Source organism: Crotalus tigris, unplaced genomic scaffold (genome assembly GCF_016545835.1).
Source record: "Crotalus tigris isolate CLP2741 ecotype Arizona unplaced genomic scaffold, ASM1654583v1 scf7180000021008.40609, whole genome shotgun sequence".
NCBI lineage: Eukaryota > Metazoa > Chordata > Lepidosauria > Squamata > Viperidae > Crotalus > Crotalus tigris.
In genome coordinates, this window is record NW_024098310.1 from 4,665 (window position 1) to 31,543 (window position 26,879).

General features: G+C 39.8%; 1 protein-coding gene across 1 annotated transcript; it reads left to right on the forward strand.

Moving 5' to 3' along the window:
• Positions 1-1,339: 1,339 nt before the first annotated feature.
• LOC120319934 (tyrosine-protein kinase receptor TYRO3-like) lies at positions 1,340-25,632 on the forward strand. The gene is made up of 5 exons (XM_039369301.1): positions 1,340-1,763; positions 6,984-7,084; positions 17,119-17,289; positions 21,170-21,256; positions 24,894-25,632. The coding sequence occupies exons 1-5, from the start codon at positions 1,597-1,599 to the stop codon at positions 25,043-25,045; spliced, it is 678 nt and encodes a 225-aa protein (XP_039225235.1). The 5' UTR covers positions 1,340-1,596; the 3' UTR covers positions 25,046-25,632.
• The last annotated feature ends 1,247 nt before the right edge of the window (positions 25,633-26,879 follow it).

Below are 26,879 nucleotides of genomic sequence, written 5' to 3' on the forward strand. Positions count from 1 at the left end.
ATTTGAGTGGCATTCGCATAAATATAGATTTTAAAATTCTTTTATCTCAGATGGGCTATTCTTAGAGTATAGAATGAATTTAACTGTAGAGGTTTTTAAGAAGAGATTAGACAGCCATTTGTCCAGAATTGTATACGGTCTCCTGCTTAAGCAAGGGGTTAGACTAGAAAACCTTTAAGGTGCCTTCCAGCTCTGTTATTTTGTATTTTATATTTTTCTGCTAGTGGAATTCCACTGGTGCAAAGATAACACTATATTTATGTAATTATTTCTTCTCCGTCATCCCAAGAGCAGTTGGATTGATTCTAAGACTTACCATTCCACTCGATACAATTTGAAGAATTTATTGGAGTATGTTAATAACGATGCACTGCTAAATAGAATGGAATTACAATCATTTGGATTTATTTAAAAATATATTATTATTGTTGTTATTGTTATTATTATTATCTATCATGGTATATTTTTGCCATCAGTATGCCTGAAGTATAAAAAAAAATAACATTGTTCAATTATATCGTCTTATACAAAATAGTTCCAAAAGTAACCAAGATGATATAAAGCTACCAAAGATCTAATAATGACCAGGCAATAGTCTACTCTAGTGGCTGAAATCTCTCCTGTCTTGAAGCTTAGTTATCATCTAATTTATTTTCTTCCAAGCAGTATATCTTCATCTTTTCCACCAATGCTTAATACATTACACTTCAGAATATGTGGTCTGTTAAAGGTCTTCCTTATACATGTTCATGGTCTCCTCCCGTGACTTTAAAAGTGTCTGATGGCCCTGAAACATACCCTGAAGAATACATTTATTCCAATAGAAAATGGAGAAACATCACCACCTGCAAATGAATTAGTGACACCTTTCCAAAGAGAGATGAGATCAGCATTTGGCATGCATCCTGAGTTTGGGGGTTGCCTGGCTACTGGTTCAACTAATTCCTCACTACACATGGAGTGTGTGGGGGGGGGGGGAGAAGGAAGAGAAAAGGAGAGAGAGAAATATGTTCTGAAAGTGGCTGGTTTCCTTTCAGGGCTAGCATTCAATCATACTTTTCTATCCATAGAATTTTCACACAGTTTAAAAGCTTTTGCAATTAAGAGATGCTATGAACTGAATGGCCCTCTGTGTGAATGGTTTTTTTTTTCGTCCCATAAGAATAGTGCTTTCTTTAAAGAATGAATATTACCTGGGAGTCAAAAAGGATCCAGAGGGAATTTGGGTGGAATTTTTCTATTGTTCTGAGAATAATTCTTTCAAAAGCATTAACTATGCAGTCTTGCCAGTATACCTACTTCATCTGCGTGTACTGCTGCAAAATTGCTACTGGGCTTCATCCTGCTGATTTCCAAATTGGCACATTGTTGAAGAAGTCCTGCGTAGTTTTATTCTCCTTTGCTATTTCCTAACTGGAAATTCAGTGTTCCTATCCTGTAATTATCCCAATATCTATAAAAAGCTTCAGATGAGGTGCATTGGAGTGGTTGTGCATTTAGTTCTTTGACTGTGTTACCCTACAGATCAGTAACCTTGATTGATCTGCTGTATTCCCAACCTTTCCTTTCTTCTTTCCAGAAGCAAAAGGGGTTGAAATGCCAATCAAACTGACTGTGTCCCAGGGGCAGCCAGTGAAGCTGAACTGTAGCCTGGAGGGAATGGAAGAACCGGAGATGCTGTGGATCAAGGATGGAGCTGTGGTGCAGGGTATAGACCAGGTGTACATTCCAGTAAATGAAGAACACTGGATAGGCTTCCTCAGGTAAGAATGAAATACAGAACAGAATATGTTAGATCAATCTATGATTAATGCTAATATTAAAGATTAGTTTATTTTGACATTTTCTGTGGAACATTGTATGTGGGGAAGGGCATTTGTGATTCTCTCGTCCTCCCTTATTTATTTTCACAGCAGTCCCATGAAATAATTTAGGTTGAGCCTAAGGCACCAGGTAAAATATCCAACTGGGCAATTTGTTTCCTGGATTTATTCTTTATTTGCTTAATATCTCATGAATCGTAGCCAACAACTCTAAGATGGGCAGACTTTCACATCCAATATAGAATTCTGGAAGTTGAAGTCTACAAATCTTGATGTTGCTGAGATTAGAAACACTGATCTAAACTTTTCATGCTTTCTAGTTCTTTCCCCATTTTTGTTGCTAATAATTTATAACATTTGTACATACTATTGAAATGCTTAAGGCACTATGCATTCATTATTTAGTAGCAATGCTTATGACAATACTGAACAAGTTCAGTATAATTTCCCCCTCCTCCCATAAGACAGCCTGAGTGAGAATTATTTGCTATAGGCAACAGTGGGCAGCTTTTTAAGGACTGCATTTTGGAGGGACAAAACTACTGTGAGAATGCTAAGTGGGTGGATTTTCAATTTCTTCCTTTGTTGTAGGAGAGGAAAGTCTCTTTGTTTTTTGTTGGTTTGCTAAGCTTATTTTAGGGGATTTGTGCCTGTAGCAAAATAATGGTAAGTGGTGTTTCTGTCTATAACAGTGATGGTGAACCTTTTAGAGACCGAGTGCCCAAACTGCAACCCAAAACCCATTTATGCATCGTCGGGTTCCGGCTGGGTGTGGCCATTGGCTGGGCGTGGCACATTGGCTGGGCAAGGCTGCGGTGGTAACGGCAGACTGGGTGGGACTAAAAAGTTCAATCAGTCAATTCCAATTTTGCAAGAACTTTTTTTTCCCGCGAGAAGTTGAAATTGATTGATTGATTGATTGAACCTTTTATAAAACCCAGCTGAAGGCTTAGAATTGGGCCACAGCGCACGTGCCCACAGAGAGGGCTCTGAGTGCCGCCTCTGGCACCTGTGCCATAGGTTTGCCACCACTGGTCTATAGAAACTCTCAGTCATCCAGGTCATGGTTGTCCCGAAGTGGTTTTTCAAGAGGCAACTAGACTTCCTTGTTTTTTTGTTTGAAGATCTTTTGCTTCTCATCCAAGGACCTTCTTCAGCTCTGACATCTTCAAAGCAAAACAAGAAAGTATAGTTGTCTCTTGAAAAAGCACCTTTGGAACAAATGGTATTACTGTTTTTCAAAATTATGGTAGAGGGACTCCAGGGATATACTGGGACATCCATGAGAAGGGGAGATATCAGAAAAGTCAAGATGGTAGTCACAACCCACAGACCTTTGATTGCATGGCTGCTATTGCCATTATGACTTTTAACAACACACACACACACACACACACACACACACACACACACACTGCAGATATTCTTGGAGTCAGAAAAAGGAAGTTTTTGGAGCTTTTATTTATCCCTGTGGCTTAAGGAAAACTATTTTTGCAACCTGATCTTAAGAAGCCCATTTGAAATATGTCCAACTGTACGTCCAACTGGTAAAACTTCACAGTACCATCTCTCTGTCAACCACCCAATCTTTTTCTTTTCTGTACCACTCATCCTTTCCATTTATTAGAATTTCTTGATGGCACTTGCAGGACTAGGAATTTAAGAAAGGAAGAAACAAAAGTGTTTTGATAAGATAGACGGTTTGGTGGGTGCCAGACAACTTACCTGTAGCACATTTGTGGCTATGGATAACCTATTGCAGTGATGGCGAACCTTTTAGAGACCGAGTGCCCAAAAACTGGCCCTGCCCTGCTCCACCCCCTGCCCCATCCCTGCTTCACCCCACCCTGCCTGCCCGCAGGGCCACTCACCGCCTCCAGGGCCCGCCGCAGATCGCCCAGGCAGCCCAGCAGCACCATGGCAGCCACACCCTCTGCCCACGCCCCGCAGCATCAACTGTGTGCGATGGCACGTGAGGGCAGAGTCTTGTCTACGCTGCCTGGCTGCCATGTCCTTGGCTGCGCTGCTCTGCATGGGCCATGCTTGGGGGCGATTCTCCTCCAGGGAGGCTGCTGATGAGGGGGTCGCGGCAGAGGCAAGGCTGGGGCAACGGCATGTGTGCCCACAGAGAGGGGTCCGAGTGCCGCCTCTGGCACCCGTGCCATAGGCTCGCCACCACTTACCTATTGTAATCACTGGAAACAGAATATGTTTTGCAAATACATGAAAATAAAGATAAAGGTGGATCTATAAATGCAGTTTTCTTGGCAACAGGAGAAATGCAGCTTTGTATGCCCTTCTCTGGGGCTACTTTTTAACTTCCCAGTTTGACTAAACACAGCAATCTTCCTGGCAGTTCTAACCAGGCCTAGCCCTACTTCTAAACCCAGACCCAGTTGTGTGGGTGCTGCTACTTACTGTGTGTAATTTTTAACCAGGGGTCTTGTTTTTTACATCCTGGATTCATACATAAAATAAGAGGTCATTTTTATAAGTAATAGAGAGGCAGAATATTCCAGTGCAAGAATGCAAATTGACATTGAATTGTCCATTCCCAACCTCTTAGCTTTATTAGCTAAGGAATCCAGAAAAAAACTTCCATTTCCCTCCAACTTTAAGAATGCATGAAAGAGAATTTGCTTCTGAGATATAAGTAAACATTTCCTTGACATTGTTTTTTTTCCCCTTTCACATTCTTTTCTCCTTGACTTTGATTAAAAGGAGAGAGTTTAATTCAGGCTGTACTTCTTAGATCAAATATGGGTTCTGTTGAGAGAAAAAGATGTGTCATACAAACCAAGCCTTAGTCATCTCCCACAAGTAATGTCCCAGTGTATTTACTCCATCATTTACTTTAAGCCAAGCGTGCAATACTTCAGACAGTTGATATAAAACATAGAAAAGATGCTTAGTGTGCTTCTGTGTATGTGTATAAAAAAACTTGAACCAGTTTTCCTGGTGCTTTTGTCAGATGTATTTGAGAAGAAGCTATCTGGAAATATCCCCTTTGAAGCCTTCCAAATAAATAGTTTCTTGAGATTTGTAAATTGTCAGCAGAGCCCTTGAAATTTTATTATGCTTCTGTAATGAAATTGATATCTCAGTGTTTGCAGGAAATTAATATTTCAGTGTTCTACAGTGACAAGCTTTAACGTTTGTACCTCAGGCAATCCTAACTAAAGTCTCCACTGGAGACTTCGGGTTACGTTGGTTGAATAATACTATATGGAAGGGCAGGGCAGGACAGACAGCAAATTAATAGGAAAATTAGGGAAACCTAAATATGAGAGTAGACTTCCTGTCTTAATGTCCAGAATGTGGGTTTAGTTATTACAAAGCTGGACACTGTCCCTAGTAGAAAGTTTGATAATTTTAAGAGCTAGTGCTGAGTGGTGGATAAGGCATTGAACTAGGACTGGGGAGATTCAGATCTAAATCCATCCTCAGTCATGGAAATTCTGGCATATATATATATATTTGACCACTCACTTTCTCTTGGTTCAGCCTACTTTACCGGGTTATTGTGGCATGGAAAAAATGAAGGCAGCTGCCCATGAACATCCACCTGAGCTCCTAGAGAAAATGATATATATATTACCATGCAAATTAATAGCTGAGAGTAGAATATTTCTCTTGGATCAGGTTTTTAAGATGTCGCCCCTAACAGCTTCTACAACAAATTGAAGTGATGCATTTCCTAAATGTTGTTATTATTTACCTGACATCTGAGACAAGTATATAAGTCACAGTATTTGCATCATGACATCACGCATGCTTCATCATTTATTGCCTTGCCTCACCATCACCACCCCTTGTATCTCCTGTGGACATCCATGGCTGTATCTCATCCCAGTGAAATGAGTTATACTCCCAAAGGCATTATAATAAGAAAATGATTAGTTTGTTTGGAGCTTATTAAATTTGAGCTATGCTGAGTAAGTTCAAAAAAATCACAGATCCTTAAGTAATTTCTTTTATGAAGGAACATTTGCTGTGTCCCGTTCACTCTTGTAAAACAAACATATTTGCTCTCTCTGCATATTTCCAAACTTCAGGTTTAGGGCTGGATAGCTTGGCAACATCAGACTTCCTGGAACCAGTGAATGATTTAACTTTCTCAAAATCTTCAGACAGGAATTGCACAGTTAATTCATGTGGGCAGTAATCCTAGATTATTACTTACCTTCCATTGGTGCCAATTTTTCCTAAACCCTTTTGAAAAAAGATCTTTCACTTCATTCATTGCAGTGTTTTTGTTTCTAGAGAAAATTTCCTCAACCAAATGTCCTCTAAATGTTTTGGGATCCCATAATTTCTGACCAGCATAATCAACACTTGGAAGCTGTGTTAGGGAAGGCTGTTCTAGAACATAGTTCTATCACTGCTGCGTAGTTCCAAGGGATAATTGCTTAGTTAATGCCCTTCTCCAAAAAGCTCCCTCTGCTTTCTGATCTATTCACAGAAACATTTTTGGGTGAAACCACCTGAAGGGGAACAACTTTGTTTATGTGTTTTTTTGTTTGCCACCCATCTCAGCCATAAGGTGATTCTGGGCAGCTTATAATGTTGTAGGATTTAATTCAGTGGCAGTGAAAACATCTTGTTTGCAAAATGGTTGCAAGTTTAACGCTTGGCAATTTTAGTCTAGATGGCTAAGCTGGAAATGTCTTCCAGGTAGAATCTGCTAGTCAGAGGAGATAGTTATTGACTAGATTTTATTTTGAGATACAGTTTGATATAGTAGCTAAGGCATCAGGCTAGAAATGAAGACTATGAGTCCTAGTCCTAGTCTTAGCTAACTGGATGATCTTGGGCCAATCAATTTCTCACAGCCCTAGGAATCAAGCAATGACAAACTACTTCTGAAATCTTGCCAAGAAAACTACAGGGCCTAGTCTGGACAGTTGCCAAAAGTCAAAACTGACTTGAAGGCACACACATAAAAAATGTTTCATTTATTTCATTGATGCAGTTCCCTTTCTTCCTTTTTAAAATGTTCGGGGTGGGGAAAAACAATAACACTAAAAAGGCTACATTTTTCAACTTGTCACAAATTAAAATTTTCTGGAAAAACAAAAGAATTGAGAGATATTTTATATCAAATTTTTGTTTGTATACAGTGTTATTTACCATTTTATATTCCCCTTTCAAACTCTCTAGCTTGAAGTCTGTAGATCGGACAGATTCTGGAAAATATTGGTGCCAAGTGGAGACCAATGGGAAGAAAGAGGAATCACAGCATGTATGGCTTATTGTGGAAGGTAAGGGGCCATGTTGCTGACTTCTTCTGAGACGGTTGTTATAACTGTACATGAAGGTTGTGAGAAGAGATTGCCTTGATTAATGTTAGCTAATTTCCAGGGTTTGGGCACCTATGACCAAAACAAGCATACTCTCATAATGAGCCAATAAAGAGCCAAGTGGTGGAAGGGGGCAGCTGTTGGCTATTACATAATTTTTGTTATCTTTGGTAGTACAGTATATGGAACATTTCCAGTGCTATTTCCAGACTTGTATTTGAAAATGTGCATAGGAAATTGCTAGAGCGTGGCAGTCGGCCTCTGTCTTCACAATAGAATAATGAGATGAGTATGTTGGTGATTATATCAAATGTGGAGGAAGGTCCAGAGAATTTTCAAGATACTGACTTGCCACTTCTGTGTGAGGAGAGATTGGTGTCTTTCTCTGTTTTAGTTCTTAGATATATGTTATGAAAATCAGGGATAGGGAGATCACATATTATTGCCTGTGGCATTGATTTTAAATATATGGCTTAGCTTTGTTAGGAAATTCCAAAGGATCCCAGTCAGTTACAGATAAATGTTAATCAGATTAAGGAGAGGCAGGAGACTGTTAAACACAAGCTAGGGATGTGTTCAAAGGTCAATAGCTATGATCAGGAAGAAGTTGGAGTTGAGTATTAGATTTGGTAGATCATAATCAAAGAGACAGAGGATGAGGTTTAGTGGAAAACTGGGCTGGAGAATTAATGTTAGATAAAGTCAGACAAGCTAAAACTAAGGAAAAAATGGTTTGGATAGATCAGTGATGGCGAACCTTTTAGAGACCGAGTGCCCAAAAACTGGCCCTGCCCCTGCCCCCGCCCCCGCCCCACCCCCGCCCCCGCCCCACCCCGTTCCACCCCCGCTTCACCCCACCCTGCCTGCCCGCAAGGCCACTCACCACCTCCAAGGCCCGCTGTAGATCGCCCAGGCAGCCCAGCAGTGCCATGGCGGCCATGCCTTCAGCCCATGCCCCACAGCATCAATTGTGTGCGTTGGGGCGTGAGGGCAGAGTCTTGTCTACGCTGCCTGGCTGCCATGTCCTTGGCTGCGCTGCTCCGTGTAGGCCATGCTCAGGGGCGATTCTCCTCCAGGGAGGCTGCTGGTGAGGAGGGGGTTGCAGGTGGAGACAAGGCTGGGGCAATGGCACGTGTGCGCACAGAGAGGGCTCCGAGTGCCGCCTCTGGCACCCATGCCATAGGTTCGCCACCACTGGGATAGACAGTTCTTATAAGTAAATGCTCCAGTCTGCTTGGCTGGTTCAGGAACCAGAAGGCTGGTGTCCCAGGAGGGAGATTGTCTATTGGAGGCTCTGATTAAATATCTCACATGGTGTCTTACTGCACATTAAATTTTAATGGTTGTGGGGTTTTTTTTCCTCCTGGTATCACTGTTTAGATTTTTAAATAGTCTATATTTTGATAGTTGATGAATGTAATAGGATCTTAGCTGCTTATTAATGCACCTGTGCTTTTAACTGTAGTGAAAGTGTGTTGGAGTAGCATATAGGGCAGTGATAGCGAACCTTTTAGAGACCGAGTGCCCAAACTGCAACCCAAAACCCACTTATGCATCATCGGGTGCTGGGTGGGCGTGGTTCATTGGGTGGGCATGGCCCATTGGGTGGGCATGGCTGCGGTGGTAATGGCAGACTGGGTGGGACTAAAAAGTTCAATCAATCAATTCCAACTTTGCAAGATCTTTTTTTTTCCCGCAAGAAGTTGAAATTGACTGATTGATTGAACCTTTTTTTTTTTGCACACGGCGGCGGAGGCCTAAAGTGAAAAGGTTTTATAAAACCCAGCTGAAGGCCTAGAACTGGGGTGATGGCACACGTGCCACAGAGAGGGCTCTGAGTGCCATCTCTGGCACCCGTGCCATAGGTTTGCCACCACTGATATAGCGTTTTATTCATTCGTTACTTCTGTTTAGATGGATACTTGGTAGTTTATGCAGATTGGATGGAGGGCATATTAGAGAGCCTTTGGCCTGGTAACTGTATATCCGTGAAGTCCGAAGTTACATGATTCATAAAGGATGAGTGGCTTCCTTTAGCTTACCTTGGGAGGATCTGTATGGGCTGTAATTATGGCTATGGATCTGACCACGCTATCAGTGTCAGCTTGTATAATAACTGGAAAGGATTTTGCAGCAGGGCTACATTCTAACGCTTGCTGTTCTGACTCATGGGTGAATCAGAGTCCCAGCATGGGCTCAGAGTACCATGCTCTTTATATATATATATATATATAGGCACAAAAATGTTTGCAGTACTGTTTTTTTCTACCCTTTGGGAAGAAATAATGAGATCTTCAGTGGCAGTAAGCAGATAGAAACAATACAGGAGGGGGTGCATGATCCCTGTCAGCCACATTGGGAACAAGGAAGCCTCTGCTTTTCCTTATTATCGTTTGGATTAAAAGGGGGGGGGGGAGGCTAGATGTCATTTTAAGAGAAATGCGATCACTGGAGAAACTGATAGAGAATCTAGGTAAGAAAAATTGGGTGTTTGAATTTCTTCAGGATATATCAAAGACACACACACACACAAAGAGAGAGAGAGAAAGATACACACAGATACATGTACCCTGATGCCAACTAAGGACATGTTTGTAAAGTTGAAGCAGCCAGGCTTACTCAGTCATACACGGAGCTATTCCTCCTCCAAACTTTCTCTCTTGAGCATATTCTCTATCTTCCTTCTCCTTTCCTAGTATAAAAAGGGAACAGTTAGTTTCTTTAGTGTCAGAAGGGAAAGGAAAATTCTGACTATAGATGTCAGCTCTTAAAGGTAGACCAGCCTTATATGTGCTAAGACTCTTTTAACTGTAAATATATAGTAGCAGCATTTCGCAAGTCTCAATGTGTTTTTCTCTTTCCCTCCTTTTTCATAAGAACAGGGAGGATCTTGTCTGTCTTCTCAAGTTACATCCTGGACTCAACTCTCTTTTATCTGACTTATTGTTATTTCATATGGCATAACAGAATACAGCATTTGTGCATAAAGATTCACAAAAACAGCATGTAAAATGCATATCAAAATATAAAACACCAAAACAGTGAATCTGACTCTTGTCTTGGTAATGGCTTTCCTCCCTGACCACTCTGTCTGTTTTCTATAAATGGACAGAATTCTTGTTTCAAATTTCTGTTTAGTCACGAATTCAACTTGTGACAAAATGTTACTTTCCACATTAGTTCTTTCCTCTAAAAACTGGAATAGCAGAGACTCATATTGTAAGACTGTTGTGAAGACCAATGTTTGTCAAGAAGCTCTTTGTATATTTATTACAGCTATCTCAAAACATTTGTACTTATTGTACCTTATCGCAAGGTAACTGTTTCTACTTCAGAATGTACACTTATTTGCTGTAGATAAATAAGGATAAGGTCCAAATATGAGAGACCCGTGGATGCTTTCATGAAATGGCAACTGAGGGAACACAAGCTTTCATAAAACATCAGTCTACCAAAAGATAAAGAAGAGAAGCTAAAAGAAAAGGCCTCACCTCAAAAGGAAAAAAAATAGTTTAAGAAAAACAAAACAAATCAAAGGCAAGTAACTTTTAAAAATAATGTCAGCCCACAGAACCAAGAATGACACATGGAGTTACTTTCTGAGTAGTTGTTTATTGCTTACGTACAAACAGAATCTTTCAGTTTCAGTCTTTGCATAATTATTACATATATTCTGTGAATTACTAGGGAGGGTCCCTTTTCGCTCTCTTCCAGACATTCCAAGCTCTGCTGTCTTTTTGCCCTCTGAGAAAGAGCCCCTCCCTGCTGAGACTCCAAACTACAACCCACCACGATTATAAGTTAGTTTAATGTTTATCAACCTCAAAAACATTAAGCTCTATGGATTTCAGCTTCCTGGCATGATGGCTGGGGAATTCTGGGAGTTGAAGTCCATAAAATTAAAAGTGCTTGGCTGAGAAACACTTAGAAGAACAAAATAGCCTGCTGTCTATAAAGGAAGAACCTGTATTCATAAAGATACTACAGACATTATTCTGACCAGCAAAATCTGCAGAAAGGTCAAAACAGACAAGCTGGCAGACATGGCAGTGTAATCCAGTCCCCGCCCATTTTATACATGCATTAATGTTGCATGTATGTATAAAGATGAGGGGTTACAACTGTATTACCGAGTAATTGGCTATTTAATCTCCATCCCTCTAGTCTGGACCCTACCATTAGAACTAGGATGATCCTATAACTTACTTTACAGAGCATTGTCTTATGTTTGTAGTTACCCATTCACAATTAACATCTGAGCAAGGACTGTGGGTCACTTGGTCATGCTCAGTCTCACTGTGGTCCTGTTCCTGTTTATTGAAGACCACTACCACCCCTACATCAGAGGTACAGCAGAATTTATATATAAAGAACCATCACTACTTTTTGCTTCCTTGTAAGTAATATTTTACTTACATAGAAAATATAATTTTTTTTCAGGAAATTTTACAGCTAAATGCTTCTGTTGACATAACTTAAACTCTGAAGGTCAAAGAGTATTGCTTTTACTTTACTAAAACAAAAAATATCACGTTTAAAGCCAACAGAGCCAAAGAGCTATTTGATTTGGATTTTGAACAATTGTTTATTTAAGAATGAAAACAAAACAAGCTGTCATTTAAAATTATTACTTAGTACTCTTTCTTATGTCAGCCTTGCGAGTTATTGAATATCTGAAAGAACATTATTAAGTCATCTTATGGTAGATGGGTATCCTAAAATGCTGTTACAACTTCTAAAAATGAAAAGCAGCCCCAGGAGAACACAAGAACACAAGATTCCCTAGCTTTGAACCAGATAGACTATACATAGCAGATTAGGAGAACTGTCTCAGAATGAGAACAATCCCACAGTGGGTGTTTTCTAACATTCTTTCAATCCTTCAGGATATTTTCAGATATCCCAGCTTACCTTGGCCATTGTTTTTCTGGACAGGTAGCCTCATCTCTAAACAAAGCACATTTTTTTCTATAGGGGTCAGGAGATATAGTTGGGAATATGAAGGATACTTGAGTCTGGTATTTTGCTTTATAGCTTGCAGACTTTTCATATATTTATTTCAAATTAATCTAAGTAAAATAGAAATCAATGACGCTTGTAGTCTGGTGGGCACTGAAAAAGTGATGGTGGAATGGTGGTGTATCTGAGCAAACCTAGGGCATTTGAGAGAAGGGATGGAGACAACTTCTAAAGGTCTGTGCAAATATCCTTGAAAAATAGAAGGGAGAGGAGGAAGAACCACAGATGAGGCAATTGTCAAAGAAGAGGCAGCTGAGCTTGCAGAAAGAATGGGAGCATGGCCAACTTCTCAAAAGGGATCCTCCGTAGTTTCTTGAACTGCATTGTAAAGGCAAGCTGAGAGAGATAATACATTCAAACTTGCAAGATTCTGTTACTGTACTCATGGTTAGTGCTTCTAGTTTGGACTTTGAAAGGGCTGACACAACCTCTTTGACTGCCCTTTTCCTGTGAGAATATTAGTGGAAGTGGGAAAGAAGATTAGAATGGAAGAAGAATGAAAGAAAACTCAGTATTCACACTCGCAACCTTTTACAATCGAATTTCATGTCATATCATTCATTTAAACAACGTTTGAATCTGTGACATCTATTTCTTCCTTTTTTTCCTAATATAGTTCAGAGCTACATTAATAGCTCTGAACTAAATCTTAATTTGTTTTACTACTGCATAGTTTATTGAATAAACAGTAATTACTGATATGATATCAAACACTAAGCCATATATACCATGATTTTTTTTTTCTTCCATTCAATTCTTGGTTACTGCCTGGACAAGTCCCTGCCGTTTTCTTGGCAGTTTTTCAGAAGTGATTTGCCATTGCTTCCTCACTAGGGCTGAGAGAAAGTGACTAGCCCAAGGTCAGCATTATATACCAACCTAATAAATGGCTTCACATTTACATACTATTAAATATAGTGTATGCAAGGGTAAACAATGAAACATAGTCCTCAAAAGCAGAAAAATAGCCACCTTTGTGCTCAGCCAAAATGAAACAACCCATATCCTGGTTTAGCATATTATGTGAAGCAAGCTTGTGTTCATTTTGCTAAGCTTCATATAATATATTTGCACTAGATCTTAGAATTGGCACTTGGTGAATTTCTTGTTGAGAAGAGGACAGATCAGGGAGTTCATGATTCATAACTCAGATACTTTCCCCCTACGTGTTAGTCCTCTCATAATTAAAAAAATAGAAGGATGAGACCTATTAGATGATTTGCAAATTTCTTTAGGAGGTGATCACAGCCTTTGTGCCCACAGTCATAAGGAAAATTGGATGATTAAACCCAAAATATTAAAGAGCTTGAGTGAACCCTGAAGCTGGGAGCATGGCCAATCTGTATTATATCATTAGAGTGAAGTAACTAACTTATTAACATTAGTTTTTATTATTTTTAAATCTTTTCAGGTGCTTATAACATGAAAAAAAAATTAATTACATTGGTCAGGATATAAATTTTTTTGCTGGGCAATACAAACTGAATGTTTTGGGGTCCTACAGATCAAATGTGTTCATTTAAAGCAGGGGTGTCAAACTGCCAGCCCATAGGCCGGTTTCATCATACTGAAGCTGCACCTACCCCATTGCCGGCAATAGAAAAAAAGTCACAATACATCGTGACACGTCACATGACATATCATAAGGTGACCAACCGTCCTCCTTTTGGAAGGACAGTCCTCCTTTTTTGAGTTCTGTCCTCCCTTGAAAAGTGTCCTCCTAAATGTCCTCCTTTTCCATATACTGTCCTCCTTTTGGGAGGACAGTCCTCCTTTTGTGAGTTCTGTCCTCTCTCGAAAATGTCCTCCTAAATGTCCTCTTTTTGACGACTAATCTGCAGGGCTTTGTTTCCTCATAGAATGCTCAGAAGGCGTTCCAGGACCTTTTTTTAATTTTTTTTTCAACTTTTGCATCTACTCCCCCTATTGGCTTTCGAAAGCCAATAGGAATTGCTGCTGAGCACGCCAAAACACCCGGGTGGCAAACTTTGCATGTGCAAGTTGCAGGAACTTGCACCCCTCACTGCTACCCAACTACACGATCTCCTACTTCTTAGTTCCAAAGATAGCTGGAGGAGACTGGAGCGGTAAGTTTCACTTGATCTTCCCTGTTCGGTTTTATGCGGGGATACACAGGGTAGGTGGTGGTGCTGGGGGGTGGCTGGGGGTGGCTGCAGGACCAGAGCCGGCACAGCTGGTGCTTTTCAAGCCGCGGGGCCGGCTCTACAGGGATGGGCAGGGGGGGCGGTGGTGCTGGGGGCGACTGGGGGGGGCGGTGGTGCTGGGGGGTGGCTGGGGGGGCGGCTGCAGGGCCGGAGCCGGCATGGCTGGTGCTTTGCAAGCCGCGGGGCTGGCTCTACGGGGATGGGCAGGGGGGGCAGTGGTGCTGGGGGGCGGCTGCAGGGCCAGAGCTGGCGCGGCTGGTGCTTTGTGAGCCGTAGGGCCGGCTCTCCACGGCAGGGCAGCAGTGCTGGTGGGGCGGCTGTGGGCGGGGGCGCGGCGGGCAGTTGACCTTCCATGGGCTGCACCAGCTGGTGGTCTACGCAGTGCTGACCTGCGCTGCCACCACCTCACCCTGCACATCTACATGGCCACCCTGGAGCGCCAGGCTCACAACACCTGCCTCCGCCGCCCACCCCCGCACAGTCCAACCGTGTAGATTTTTGGACAAGTGAGAAATCGAGATTGAATATTGATACTCTAGCTGCAGCATTTGCCGTAAAATTCAATATGAAGGATATTTCTTGTTCAGATGTTTCCAATATATTGTTAGAAAATGATACATTGACAAAAAATATTCATTCAATGGAAAAGTACTCATTTAAATAATTAATAGGCATGTAAGCATAATTACAATATAAAATGTTATTGTTACAAATGTTTTTTATTATGCATTTATCATATTATAATGTATTCTGTATTATTGTTGCAATAAATACAATGTTTCTTTTATTTACAATATTTTTTTCTTAAATTTATTCGTGTCCTCCTTTTTGTTGTAAAAAAGTTGGTCACCTTACATATCAAGTTTGACACCTGTGATTTAAAGCATGGATGCATAACTAATGCATCCACTTCAGCTGCTACTGATTTCCAGGTATTGAATTAAAAATGAACTTAGTGGCTTAAAAACTAGAAAAAGGGAAAGAAATAGGAAAGAATATGAGGAAATAGACTTTTTGGGTGTGATGTTTTTTCTCTGGATGAACCCACATTCTTCTTGTCTATTATTTAGATTTGCTTATTTAAGCCCTGATATTCATAGCATTTGATGATAGGGCATTTTCTATTGGCCTTGGAGCAGTTCCTGTTCTAATCAGTTCTCTGGAAGGTCATGTTGTCCAGTCATGTTTATTAAGGAGGTTTGGACTTTGCCATATCCTTCTGTATCTTGCTCTCTTTAAGTTTTAACTAACATTGTTCAGTGAACATTGAGTGACACGTTGAGATCAATCAAGAAAATTCATCTCTGGTTTAGAATCATATCCACAAAATATTGCAAGCAATTTATATAGTTGAAAAAAGCTGTGTCAACTTGTTTTTAGTTATCACTTAGAAAATGTTTTAAAGGATTGGGATATTTGTTTAAGATCAGGCAGCTAATCAGAGGACAAATGGCTTAAAAGTAAGAATGAACATTCCTGCATAGTTAGGACTCTGTTGGGGCTTATTTTTCTTTATCTGATTATGATGCCATTGTGTAAATATCAGTTTGTGATATAATCCTATCAGAGTTAAACACTGGTAAGTATCAGTGATTTCCAGAAGTTAGATTATGCATTCTTCCCACAAAAATTGCTAAACACAGGGTGTTTTGTCCAAAGTTATTATCTTCAAATGCAAATAAGTGGTTAGAATTTAAAATAAATCCAAACATATTCAAAACATCAAGCAAGTATATGTTAATATGTTACTTGCATAATTTATGGGAACAACAGTCAGTTATGGATAAAAACCTATTTGAAAATACACTGAAAGAGTATATAAAAGACAGACAAGAAAAGCTGGATGGACAACCACTCATATCTAAGATTGATTTGAAAATAGTATCACAGCAGGAGAAGCTGTGGTTTTTTTTTATAAAAACTACATTTTTCTCAAAGCTATTTTGAAAAACCCAGTTAAACTTTGAAATATATGTTAAGTACATTTTCAGGTATTTGGTGAGTATAAATGTTTGGATTGGCAGAAAATTGTGTATTTATCACTGAAGCACATTTTTAATCCTCTTTCAGGCATTGGTAATAAATGTAGTTTTATTATGAATATATCAACATTGGTACCATTTCTCTCCTTCAATTATCAAGAGTCACTTAGGATTAATTAGGTACTCTAGCATATAGTATAGAGACATCATGAAAAGAACTATAGGGCAAACTTTTATTTGTTTTCCTTCACTGTAGATTTTATTATTTTTTATTAGTTTAGAATAAGGGCCAGCTATATCTCTAAATACATTTTTTAATATGTAACTAAAGAAAGGTGTTCAGAGTTAGAATACAAAATAGGAATATAATTTCTGTCAGATTCTAAACCTGCTATTTCAGTGCTTTTGATATGCATGCTTTTAATTACACTGGTATCTTTTAATTATTTCTCAGATGTGCATCTAGGCTCATAGTAAAACGCTGAATAATGCTCATCATACAGTTTATACAACAAAAGAGAAAAGATTAATCCTTCAAAACTTTCAAAAATTACCTGGCAGTGTATCAAAATAATTGTTCCTTTCTTTCTCCCATTCAATGATCAAATTATATATTCAGTAACAAAATATACAAGGACACATTTGATCTTGTAAATGATAGCGGACTCTTCTTTCTGAAGCAAAATGACAAAACTGGCCATAAATATCAAAATATATTCTGTGAGAGCAAGAGAAGTTAGTGCTTTGTTAAATATAAACAGCTAAGAAAGAATTAAATGCATCTGTTTCAGTTCATAAAAGGCAAAACTCTCCCATTTTATTATTCAAGGTGTTCCTCATTTCACTGTTGAGCCAAAAGACAAGTCAGTTATCCCTGGTGCGCCTTTCCAGATGGCTTGTGCTGCAGTAGGACCACCTGAGCCAGTGACAATTGTCTGGTGGATGGGTGATTCCAGGCTTGGACATCCAGACATCTCTCCCTCCACTCTAAATGTGTCAGGTAAGACTTCTTCCTTTGATAAATAAAACTATCCATACAGGAGTAGGATGGCTAATGGGGCAAAGGTATAAACAACAATAATACCCAGTTTCTGGCCCAATGTAAGATTTTGTGTCAGATATGTTAAAAAGAGGGAAAACAACAACAACTCACCAAAGGCTACAACAGTCTCTAAAATTTCTGAGATAATTCAAAAACAAATATACATTTCTCTCTCCCTACATCCCAGTATTTTTTGGCAAGATTTTCCTCCCAAAATTGTTTATTGTTTGTAATAGCTTGTATAAATGCTTCTGTTTTCTACAAAATATCAAAAGTCCACTATGTGCATCAGCTTGTAGTAGGTGAAAGAAAACATGATTGAAGTTAACAATATTGGGGAAATGGCCCACACTGAAAAATGATGTGCAGTTGATGGAACCTTGTTAAAATCCTTGGATTTCTTTATTACTTTTAATTTTCAAAAAAATAATACCACAAAAGTAAATACTATGGAGATTAAGCAATTACCACCTAGAACTTTGAGATCTTCAAGACAAATTTAAAGATATATCTGTAGTGAATATTTTTCCTATGTTTAGGAGCAAATAAAAGACATTCTAGATTTAAAACAAAATAGGAGACCTGCAAAGGAGAATTTCCTGTTGATATTTATAGTATATTAAAACTGAAAGGAAGTATTGCTTCCTCAAACAGATATATATATATATATGTGCTTGGAAAGCCCTTAAATAAGCCCTAACATGCCTTGTTTCATTGCCTGTTCTACACAAACACTAAGGAGGAAGTGAAAGGATCAGATGAATCTACTAAGTTCTTATAAAAAGTTATAGTTCCTTAGGCATACAAGAACAAAGGCATATGAGGAAGGGAGAAAAGCCTGGCATCAGCAGGGAAGAGCACAGAAATGCTAAAAGAAAGTAATAATAGACCAGGAAGACAGTGGGGTGGGAAGAGGCAATGCTTTCAGTGATTACACTGATTTATATTAAAAAGTTGATTACCTTTTCAGGGCATAGTCTGGCTTTTCTGTTTAAATCTTCCTATACCTGGAAGATATTGGGGACACGCTAGGTGTTGTCTGAAAGAGCAACAAGAATATTTTCCTTTTTTAATCGATGTAAAATATGCAACTTTGAGGTTTTGTAAGAAGTTTTTAAAACTTGTTGACATCTCCTCATTCATCTTTTGATCTACTCCTGCTTGTTAACTTCAGTTTTTGTAAAAGTAATATAAAGATTGCTCCAGACAAGTTTTGACAGCTCACCATACTTTCGTGAAAGGCAGCCTCAGCTGCAGTTCAGACTTAAGCATATTTTGAAATGAGTACTATAAGACAAGCTGAAAATGAAATTAAAAACTCCAGGGAGCAGTTTCCACAGATGTATTTTCCTCAAAGCTCCCCACTTCCAGTTTTCTAAGTAATGGAAACTTAGTGGTATCAATTGTGTTTCTTTCACAAGCAGTACCACAAATAATTACAAAAACAAAATGAAAAATATGTGCAGTGGGGCAAATTGGACATTGAAAAGTAAGCTTATAAACTCATTCAAAATCTCATTGCTCCTCTAAGTCTTCTGCACGTAGCTTAAAAATACATTTCCCCAATCACAACAGTTCTGTGCTTCCAACCAGCATGATGTCAACAAAGCTGCCGGGTAGCAGAGTCAATGCTTTTGCCTGAGGGAGATTGCTCATTAAGCTGCAGTCAGAGGCCTTGCTTCTTATCATTGGGACAAAATAAACATTCCAAGAAACATTCCCTTTTCTGACTGTCTCGGCTTCCATCCCATTGTTTTATCATAAATAATTGTAGGACCGGTAAAGCTAATTGTTAATTATCAGAACCTCCCATTTGGATAACCTTTTTATTGAAGATTGGGGCTAATGGTATTGGGTTCACTGAACTTAGAACTTCCCAAGTTCTAGATTCAGTAGGCATCCCATGTTCTTGGTGATCTTTACTGTGGGAGCTGGTAATTTGTTCACATACAATACCAAGTTATTTTTTGGTTTTCCAAATTTAACTATTGGAATTTGTAAATCATGGTTAATGATTAAGATGTAGGGGGGGGAGTTATGTAAGGGACTGGTTGTTTCTATCTGTCCCACCTAGTCTGACAGGAGGGGCACACCCTGGATCCCCTCAACTAAAAAATGCCATCTGTTGGGACATTGGAAGCAGGCTTTTTCTACAGCAGCCCCTGCCCTCTGGAACACCATACTCTTTGTGGTTGAATTGATCCTGACCCTGCTGGCCTTTCTCAAAGCACTGACGACCCAGATACAGTATGCTTCAGGGTTTGGGGATTAGATGGTCTGTGAGATGCGATGTTCTTGTGCTATTAAGTTCTTATGGGGTTTGTTCTCAACCCTCGTTGGTATTTTTTTAATATCTTGTTGATTCTGTTTTTGCATTGTTTTAATGTTTTTATTCTGCATCTTGCAACTGCAGTTTTAAATTGATTTATAATACATACATACATACATGCACACATATATACATACAGTATATACAGTATATACATGTACAGGACTACCTGTAAACTACCTAGAAGTTCTACCAACCTATGATATGGAGGGATCATTTTACAGAATTTTCGTACTACCAGGAAGCTTGTTTATGGAATCGATGAAACTTCCTTTAAATAAGTTACAGATTGCTCTTTAAGCATGATTACCTGGAGTTTTACAAGCTCAAAATGAAGTGGAAATTCCATTTTGATTGGAAGGCATGGTTTATTTTGTTTTTCAATCATGCTCCTAATTTGACCTATTCTGGGTTAAAAAAAAAAAAACTTCCTTCACATGTGCATGCAATATTTTGCTCTCTAGATAAAGCAATAGCACTTAGACTTATATACCGTGTCATAGTTCTTTGCAGACCTCTGTAAGCAATTTACAGAGTCAGCATATTGCCCCCAACAATCTGGGTTTTTTTACCAACTTCGGAAGGATGGAAGGCTTGAGTCAACCTTGAGCTGGTGAGGATCGAACCCCTGGCAGTCAGCAGAGTTAGCCTACATTCTAACCACTGCCCACCAGGGCTCAATAAAATTCAGCCCAAAATGTAGGTAAAAACGCAACTCTGAAAGAAGTTTGCCTTTCTTCCCAGGCTGTATAGAAAATGGCTCTGAAGAGCTAGTGTGCTGTTTCTAGTTGAAAGCTTTTCCTTCTGCAGCTTTTATTTCTATAATCTAATAGTATAGCCAACATATACTCCCAGATACATAGTCATCGTTCATGTGCACATTTTGTGAAACTAAATTTGCAAAATTTAGAAAAGAAACAGTAATTTGTTAAACTATGTTTGTGATCCCTTTCCTGGAAACTGTTGTAAGTTTGCCTTTGAAATAGATTGTTCACTTCACCAAGGAAATGTGCTTTCTCCATCATGCCCCCTACATCTGGAATAGCCTCCTCTCCCTTCCCCCAGTACAGTAACTTCCCTTTGGGGATTCTAGAAAGCTGTTAAAACCTAGCTTTGGCTCCAGGCCTGGAATTCATGTATTGGTGTAATTCGGGAGGGGGCGGAGGGCTGTTGTGATTTGTGTTCCTTTTAAGATTATTTTAGTCCAGTCTGTGTAGTTTTATGTTTTAATTGTTTTATTGGGATTTTTTGGTTTTGTATGCCAGCCAGTCTCCTTTGGAATTGAGTGACTATAACAAATAAATAAATAATAAATAATACCGACGTGTACACAAAACACCTCTTGACCCACATAATTTTTGCTCTGCTTTCAGTTCAGTCTTTTGAGTTGCATAGGTAAAATCTGAGCGATGTGTGAAACCTGTGAAATTCTACTTACAGGTTATTAAATATTTAGATTGTTTTCTAGGGTTTTTTTTTCAGTATTCTTTTTTCTTGACCAATTTCTAGGTATTAATCAAAGCACAGTTTTCTCCTGTGAAGCCCATAACATAAAGGGATTATCTTCATCTCGGACGGCCATTGTACGGATTAAAGGTGAGAAATCGGTTCCTATCCTTCCACAGATGGAAACATAGAAAAGAGACGCACTCCCTCACAGGAAAAGGGAAAAAGTAATGTAAACCAGAGCTCCCCAACCTTTTTGGCTTGGTGGCCCGGAGGGAAAGGGAGGAGTAGGGAAATGTGTGTGCGTGCATGTGCGCAAACAGGCGCATGCACAGCAGCACTGCTAGCATCTGCGTGCATGCGCAAGTGGGCTGTGTGCACCTGCAGTGGTGCTGGTGGCAGCACGCGCCTGCCACTAGCACCTGTGCACATGCGCAAATGGCTGCTAGCATGTGTGGCATCACTAGCACTTGCCAGCCATTCCTGCAGTCCAGTGGCCATCAGGCCGCAGACCAGTACTGGGCCGCAGACCACAGGTTGGAGACCTCTGATCTAAACTACTAAAAAAACAATAGTTTGTTTTCCTCCACCTTTTAAAACTGCTACACACAACTCTCACACGTGACTTCTTAGCTGACTCTTTATGCTCTCAACAGATTAAATAAAATTCAGAAAAATTATTTGCTATTTTTTTATGCAGGCTCATCCCTTTAGCAGGAAAATTTGCTGATAAAAATATACCACCAGCAGCTCAAGAAAGGAATGAGATACAAGGGAACAAACCTTGTTTTAGCTTAGGAAGTTTAGGGCTAGGGCATCAAAGGTCTTTCTAGAAGGAAAAGGGTGCTGTAACTATAGACATCAGGTATAAAAATGTAAGATGATGGAATATGAGTCAGGATGTCACAGCACAAACTCCAGTCTTTTGTTCTGTGGTTGGTGTCACAACAGTGCAATGCATGCTTCATCATTAGTCTCTCCTATGGATGCCTGTGATCATGACATTGTCTACAATGTGTAAATGAGAACAGCATCCTTTTTGGCAGACATACTGTAGATTTGGTGCTTTGGCAGCCAAAATGTCTCCCATCATCCTTTTGCTCAAATGAACTGGCTTTTCATGAGCTATTGAAAGCCGAAGGATGCGAGCTACTGCTTGGAACAATTACATTTCAGGAAAATATTGCTTTTATGTCTTTCTATACTTCGCAGCACTAAACTTTCATTTAAAGTATTAACAAGGTTTTGCTTCTAAAGTAAGTAATTCTTTTTCTCCTCCCAGTTTGTTCTCTTATTTAACAAGAAACTAAATGTGTAGGCTAAGAATAATTACTACTTTTGTAGGGCAGGGAAATGTAACTGGGGCTTGGTTAACTGCATTCCTTGTTATGCAAAATAGAATATATAAGAATATATTGTTAGGAATGAGTCTTATTGAAGTTTTTAATGAACTGAATACAGCTAAACTTAGAAGAAAAAAGGTCCAGAAGGTGCAGAAAAAAAAGAAAACAAAAAGGCACGAATAAAGATGCTTCCAAACTTCATCTCATTGTCCATAAGCTGATTTTATTAACTTTTCATCCTTTTTTAATGTTACATATAAAAATCTGTTCTCTCCATAACCTAACTTTTATCGATATGCAATCCTGAAATCATCTTTTTATTCTCAGTTTAGCAAAAAGTTCATTAGAAGTCAACAGAAATACCAAACAAATAGCTTATCCCTGGTCAAATAGTCCAACTTTATATTCCTTCTTTTTGCTCTACTCGGTTTAAATTGACCTTCAAATCATCCCTACAGCAACCTACTTTGTAAATCCCAAAAAAAGACATTGTCCAAAATTTCTTATTGCATCTGCCCCATGTCCAGATCCTGATTTGTCTTTTGTATTCTCATATTGGCCATCTCAATTTTTTTGTCTTCCATGTTTTCAAACTTTATATTGCCTATGCAAGTTTTTAAAAAGGTTTTTCTCATCATCTTTCAAAAGTTTATCATTGAAATATATGTTTCTCCTGGGATCAATTATTAATATTTCAATCTATGTTTTTTAAAAAACTCTTTAAAATAAGAAAAAAGATCTAGCCTGCTTATTTATTTATTTATTTATTTATAAAATTTATATGCCGCCCAATCCCTAGGGACTCAGGGCAGCGTACAAAATTAAAACAATAAATGTAACAATAAAAATGAGTGCATTCATACAGCATGTCCCAATTGTATCCCGGCCCCCCCGGGGACATCAACCCCAGGCCTGCCGGAACAGGAGAGTTTTAATGGCTTTCTTGAAGGCCGGCAAGGTGGGAGTAGTTCGAATCTCAGGGGGAAGTTGATTCCACCACGTCGGAGCCACCACAGAAAAGGCCCTTCCCCGAGGGCCCGCCAGCCGACATTGTCTGGCCGACGGGACCTGAAGGAGGCCCAATCTGTGGGACCTCACCGGTCTCTGGGAACTGTGCGGCAGTATGCGGTCCTGTAAGTAACCTGGCCCTATGCCATGAAGGGCTTTAAAGGTGATAACCAACACCTTGAATTGCATCCGGAGACCCACAGGAAGCCAGTGCAGCTCACGGAGGATAGGTGACACGTGGGTGTACCTTGGTGCACCCACAATCGCTCTCGCGGCTGCATTCTGAACCAACTGCAGCCTCCGAACGCTCTTCAAGGGTAGCCCCATGTAGAGCGCATTACAGTAATCCAGTCTTGAGGTGACAAGGGCATGAGTAACCATGAGTAGAGCCTCCCGGTCCAAATAAGGCCGCAACTGGTGCACCAGGCGAACCTGGGCAAAGGTTCCCCTGGCCACAGCCGATAGATGTTGTTCCAAATTTAGCTGTGAGTCCAGGAGGACACCCAAGCCTGCACTGAGGGAGGTAAATTTACCCCCCCCCCAGGACTAATGATGGACCATCAGAATGACCCTTGGGGGGCAAGACCCAGAGCCACTGGGTCTTGTCAGGGTTGAGTCTAAGCCTTTTACAGTTTACCCATTTTAACTCTTTTCTGCCTAATTCTTTAGTTCCATCTAGTGTTCATTGGCAACCTTCATCAAACTTCAATTCCTAATATGGGTTTAGTTCTGTTTTAGTCATTTCCCACAAGTATATTATTTAATAATACACTTGTTTTTCAAATCTTACAGATAAAATAACCAATAATGCAAATATCTCTAGTCTCCCTAACAGTTTAAAACTTTTTAAAATCAAAACCTCTTTTTGGCTTTTTGCCAATTTTATATTACTTTAAATCCTTATGACTGTTTCAGATTTCTTAAATCCAAAGAAAATGATAAAACTCACCAGGTATCACATTAAACTCACCATTTTGAAGGCCTCTAATTTCCTTATAGTGGTTAACATTTCCAAATATGATTTAAAAATGAGTAACTGCCTTAGTGTCCTTAAAGGCTCTGCCACCACTGGGAGCTAAGATGTTGTCTTCCTTGGCACAAAGCACATAAACCTGTGGGAGATCATTGTTTGAGGGGTCTTTGGTGCTCTCTGAGCTTGGTTGTTTTCTAGCAGATATTTTATTTTCCAAACTAGGTAACATCATGTTACCTAGTTTGGGTAATGAAATGTCTGCAAGAAATTAAACAAGCTAAGAGAGCACCAAGGACCCCTTATATCAACCCTGAGCTACAAATATTCTCCTTTATTAGATCATTGTTTTTTGGTCTCCATATGAGGAGCTGCCATTCAATAAACTCCTGGCCGATCTCCTGATCTCCCCTTTTCCAGAGAGATTTGAAGAACTGGTCTGTCACTTGTCTTTCATTCTTCACAGCGGGTTTCATCTCTACTCATTTGTGGATTTCAATCAGCCATGACTCAAACCAGGAGCCAAAAGAGTGGATTCTTTCCCAAAGGATCATGTTTGAAAACCATAGCTATCTTGTACAGACCTTGATCCATGATGGGGAATGTAATGTCCAGTGAAGGAATATGTCAAGGAATATGATTGCTTCAGTATTTTTTTTACAAGAATACACAACCATTTTAAATTGGTGAACACATTTAGAATCTAGAGAGCATGTTCTGGCTACTCGACAAAATGACCATTGTAACCTTGCTTAATCATGAAATGACTGTTGTGGGAGAAGCCGGTCACAAAGCAGTCTTTTATGTAGTCATCCACTATTTTTATATGGGTGATGCTGAAAGCTGGCATTTTGATTTATAGTGCATCACCTTCAGATAGATAGATAGATAGATAGATAGATAGATAGATAGATAGATAGATAGACAGACAGACAGACAGACAGACAGACAGACAGACAGACAGACAGACAGGAAGCTGGAGGTACCATAGATATTACATTGTTTTTACAAGACTGTTTTGAGTGCACAGATTGGGGCATATTTAAGGAAGCAGCTATTGATAACTGGAAAAACAAAGAGATCATTGTTGATTTCAGAAAAGGCAGGCACAGCCACACTTCTCTGTGCATTAATGAGTCACCTGTGAAGATGGTTACTAGCATCAAATTCCTGGGTGTGCAGCTAATGAGTAGGCTGATTTGGTCACTCAACAGTGAGAAACTGGTGAAGCGGGCACAGCAACACCTGCATTTTCTGCGTCACATGAGAAAAGCACATCTTCCTTCCCCTGTCCTGACCACTTTCTACAGGGGGACGATCGAGAGCATCCTGTCATACAGCATCACAGTCTGGTTTGGAAGCATCACTGCTTCACAAAGTGGTGAGAATGGCCGAAAAGATCATTGGCAGTTCCCTCCCTCCCATCCAGGACATAGCACAGAAGCATTGCTTGAACAGGGTCCGTAAGATTATCTGGTACACTACACATCCTCTTCACGACCTGTTTTCCTTGTTACCTTCTGGGAAGAGGCTTTGTGGTATCCGTAGCAGAACATCCAGACTCAGCCAGAGTTTCATTCCATACAGCATTAACCTTGTGAACTCTCAAGCTTCCTCTTTCCGTTATATATCCAAGATGGACAGTATTTAATATTTATTTGCTATGTATATGTAGGGGTATGGGTCTATACATATGTTGTTCATAGTATGTTTAGGTGTGTGTCATGTATGTGTTTCACTTTGCAAGTGGGCAACTAAATTTCATTTTTGATGTATGCCGTTGTGCCCACAGTAAAAAAATGACAATAAAGGTTATCTTATCTTTTCTAAATTTGTAGCTGGAATAAATGTTGCCAAATATAAAGTATGGAATACAGATAGCCCTTGCTTAGCAACTGGTCATGACCATTCCCAGTTCCAACGATGGTGAAAAAGTAACTTTGAAACTAACACCCAGATTTATGACCTTCCAGGTCTATAAAGCAAAACAAAGCTGAAATAAGATCTTAAGTACAGTCACGACTTTGTTTAATGACTGAGTTGTTCTCCCAGTTATGATTGCTAAATGAGGACATCTGTTGGTAGAAAGAGGTACTATCATTTATTGTGGGCCAGTCTAGTCAGGTTCTTTCAGATCAGCAGTTCTCAACCTATGGGTCGCGACCCCATTTGGGGTCGAACGACCATTTTACGGGGGTTGCCAAACAACGCGGTCCGCCATTTCCCCCCCTCAGGGGGCGCCGCCGCACATGTGCACCGCGCATGGGGGCGGCACCGCGCACACGCGCCGCGCATGGGGGCGGCACCGCGCATGCGTGTCGCGTCCGTGTGACGGGGGTCACCATCACACAAACGTTGAGAAACGCTGTTTCAGATCAAGTGGGGTTGATATATGTGAAATATCTTCACGAAAAGCATTTCTAGTAGTCATTGCCATCAATCACCCAACTCT

What these genes read in the sequence shown, in the direction of transcription:
- LOC120319934 (XM_039369301.1), top strand. Translation starts at nt 1,597, where the DNA reads ATGCCAATCAAACTGACTGTGTCCCAGGGGCAGCCAGTGAAGCTGAAC. An exon ending in TGTATGGCTTATTGTGGAAG is followed by an intron (nt 7,085 to 17,118) that starts GTAAGGGGCCAT and finishes TTATTATTCAAG; the next exon opens with GTGTTCCTCATTTCACTGTT. An exon ending in CTCCACTCTAAATGTGTCAG is followed by an intron (nt 17,290 to 21,169) that starts GTAAGACTTCTT and finishes ACCAATTTCTAG; the next exon opens with GTATTAATCAAAGCACAGTT.